Below are 3,801 nucleotides of genomic sequence, written 5' to 3'. Positions count from 1 at the left end.
GAAAGGTTTAGGAGAAAACTGCTAAGAAGAAGTCTCTTAAGAGGAAATATGTTCAATCAAATGAGGAGCTTAATGGCTCGCCTCAAACTGAGGGACTCGTCCCTTATTAAGGTACTCGCCCATAGCTACAAGGTTTGCACGAAAGGTTTGAAACAATGCAAATGAGGAGCTTAATGATTTCTCCCTTTATAAGTCCTCATGCTTTAGGGACTAGCTGACGCAAAAGCTACACAGGAGACACCTGACAGGAACTTGATGACTAACCCCTAATTGAGGGACTCACCCCATACTAAGGGATTCACCCCTAACTGAAGGACTCACCCTAACTAAGGGACTCGCCCCTAACTGAGGGACTCACCCCTTACTAAGAGACTCGCCCATAACTACAGGGTTCACACGAAAGTTTTGAAACCATGTGAATGACGAGCTTAATGATTTCTCCCTTTACAAGTCCTCGTGTTTGAGGGACTGTGTAGTGATATATTTGTAAAGGATCTGCACGGATGACACGGGGACCTGCCACTGATGGACACCCACCTGAGGAGTGTCGCGTAGGCATGACTTCCACTCGCTAAATGGCCCGCCCTGATAGGAAAGTGGATCATGGTGTGTATATAGTTCATCATCACGTACGAAAAAAGTCATGACCACAGTTCCCTTAAAAGTAGGTAGTCAACAGGTTCCCTAGTCAAGGTGGGATAGTTACTACTTCTTAAGAGCTTCCCAAATCCAGGTCTACGAGTCCTTATAAATACCACACCCTTAGGGTGGAGAAGGACATTCTGATTATTCACCAAAAATATTTTATTAACAGAATTTTTCACCCTCGTGAATTTAGTCTAACCACACAGAAAACACTACCAAAACATAGTCCTCACCCTCGTGAGCTTGCCCTAACATCCAGCTTAGAGAAACCACATATGTATTTTTTTAAACAAGTACAACAGCTGATATAATGTTGCCTAGGATAGTTATGTGACAGAGATGCAGACAACATTGTTTTATATGAATAAGGGAATAAACTTCATAGTAAAAGTTTTATTTTATTTTTTTAGAAACACTATCCATAAATATGTTAATATCCCTTCTATCATGATTCAACGTATTTAAGGCCGTGTGGACAAAATATATAACTCATATTTATTTAATTATAATTTAATTAATAGTTCAACATTAATTCTTCCTAATTCTTAACCATTTTATAGTTCTATATTTGAATCTCCATATATAGCAGTAGTTTAAAAAAGAATCATACAGAATCATTAATCTTTAATCAATCTATGATTACCTGTGTGTTTGAAAAGTAAACATATTACCTTATACGCTAACTAGTGATATCAGTACATGATATTCCAATCAAATTATTTTTCCCAATGAACTAGTACCAACTAAGTATAGTGACTTGATCTATTAATAATTCATCATGCTGATTGACCAAGTCTTTTAAAATTATAAAGCTAAACCATAATACACAGTAATTTAGTGCATATATATGTATATTTTATGCACAAAAAGAAGTTACATTATTTGATCATTTATCCTTCAACTTGTAATGTCACCATATTGGAGCACACACATCCTCAATCATACCCTACTTTTCATGACCTCTTTAATAAATGAGGGCAAAGTAAATTTACTTTAGTTTATTAAAAAAAACATATACACATAATTTGTATGAATTTGGTGAATATAGAATTTGTCTTTTAATTAGTGGGCCTGTCCCACCAATTTCCCTCAACACATACACAACACTTTTTCATCCATAAATAGACTTGTTCATTAGCTTGTGTCCTCCACACTCTCTAATGGAATCCAATAATTCACCTCTCAACCAAACAAAACTTGTGCATCCAAACAATAACCATGATCATGAACAAAATGCAACACTCGAGATCCAAAGCGACGAGTTCGATTACTCGAAAAGATCACAATGGCTTCGCGCCGCGGTATTAGGAGCTAACGACGGATTAGTTTCAACAGCGTCGCTAATGATGGGTGTAGGAGCAGTGAAACAAGACATCAAAGCCATGATCTTGTCCGGTTTCGCAGGACTCGTAGCCGGTGCATGTAGCATGGCAATAGGTGAGTTTGTATCTGTTTACTCACAGCTTGACATTGAAATAGCTCAAATAAAAAGAGACAAAAACAATATTGAAGATGTTGTTGTTGAGAAAGAAAGTTTGCCAAATCCTTTACAAGCTGCAGCGGCTTCGGCTTTGGCATTTTCAGTTGGTGCAATGGTGCCACTTCTTGCAGCGTCTTTTATTAAAGATTATAAGTTAAGAGTAGGTGTTGTTTTGGTAGCAGTTAGTTTTGCTTTGGTTGTGTTTGGTTTGTTGGGAGCAGTGTTGGGTAAGGCACCTGTTTTGAAGTCTTGTTTGAGGGTCTTGCTTGGAGGTTGGATTGCTATGGCTATTACTTTTGGGCTAACTAAGTTGATTGGATCAAGTGGGCTTTAGATTTTAATTAACAATATCTTTATTAAGTAAGTGAACTAATTAATGTGTTTTGATTATCTCACTTTTCTTATAAATTGATCACCTCTTTTTTTTTTAGGTTTTTGGAAAAATGAGGTGGGAATTATATAGACTTAAGTTGGCTTTTGTGTAATAAAAAATCATAAACATAAATGGGCTAGGTTGTCAAAAAAAAACTTTTATATTATGTAATTGTCTTTACTATATTATAATAAACCTAGGAGATTTTTATTTAAATAGTGCATGGATATATGTAATATGGCCCATATTTGTGTATATTTTCTTTATTATAAAAAAAAGTGTAGCATTTGTACTAGTAGTACCTTATTTCTTTATTATATATATATATATATATATATATATATATATATATATATATATATATATATATATATATATATATATATATATATATATATATATATATATATATATATATATATATATATATATATATATATATATTGAAATTGAAATAAATTTAAAGGAAAGGTATACTTGAAGTTGTAGAAATCATGAGTTTGTTTTTAGTTAAGAATAGTATTCAACTTTTCATAATTTAACTATTCGACTATTTGTTCTTTGTAAGATTTCTTATTTACTAAGAAAGAAAACATAGTAACTGACACATCAGTGATTGAAATAGAGCATGAGCATGAGCATGTACCTATGGAACGAACTTTAGGGAAGACTTCCTGTTCAAGAGGCTTTCATGTAATACTCTTAAAACACTCTCAATTCCTAGCATAGAATATTTATTTGTTTATATTATTTTAATTATATATATTGAATTTATTAATTAACAGAGCTAATATTATTTGTTATTATATTATTTTAATTATTTTATAAATATGATAGTATTTTAATATTATTATTTTAGTAAATAATATTTTAATTATATGAGAGTAAAATAAATAAGTGAATGAGTATTTAATTTAACTAAATTATGTATTTTAAATAAAATGGGTGTGACTTAGTAAATAAATGGGCTAAGTCCATGTACAATTAACAAATTAACAAACAAAGAAAAAAGGAAAGAATGATAAAAACCTAATTTAATGTTTTAGTAATTCTAGAGAACGTAATTGTATGGGAAAGAACTGAAAAAGAAACATTACTTTTCTCAAGCTCTCTCAAAGTAGGGAGAAATTTTGGTTTCGATGTCAAATCAACTCTGCACACAAAAAAATTCATTTGATTTTAAATTTTAGTAAGTTATTTCTATTAATTAGTAAGTTAAATATTTATATTTATTTTATTTTTCAGACTTTCTTTTAACTCGTTTAAGAGAATGTTTTCTCATTTGATTAACATTGTTATTTTC

General features: G+C 31.7%; 1 protein-coding gene across 1 annotated transcript; it reads left to right on the top strand.

The window, feature by feature from the left end:
• The first annotated feature begins 1,775 nt into the window (after positions 1–1,775).
• On the top strand, positions 1,776–2,793 carry LOC127097595 (vacuolar iron transporter homolog 2). The gene has a single exon (XM_051036098.1). The coding sequence runs from the start codon at positions 1,806–1,808 to the stop codon at positions 2,457–2,459; it is 654 nt and encodes a 217-aa protein (XP_050892055.1). The 5' UTR covers positions 1,776–1,805; the 3' UTR covers positions 2,460–2,793.
• The last annotated feature ends 1,008 nt before the right edge of the window (positions 2,794–3,801 follow it).

The sequence above is a fragment of the Lathyrus oleraceus genome, chromosome 6, assembly GCF_024323335.1.
Source record: "Lathyrus oleraceus cultivar Zhongwan6 chromosome 6, CAAS_Psat_ZW6_1.0, whole genome shotgun sequence".
Taxonomy (NCBI): domain Eukaryota; kingdom Viridiplantae; phylum Streptophyta; class Magnoliopsida; order Fabales; family Fabaceae; genus Lathyrus; species Lathyrus oleraceus.
This window is presented reverse-complemented; position numbering and strand designations above follow the sequence as displayed.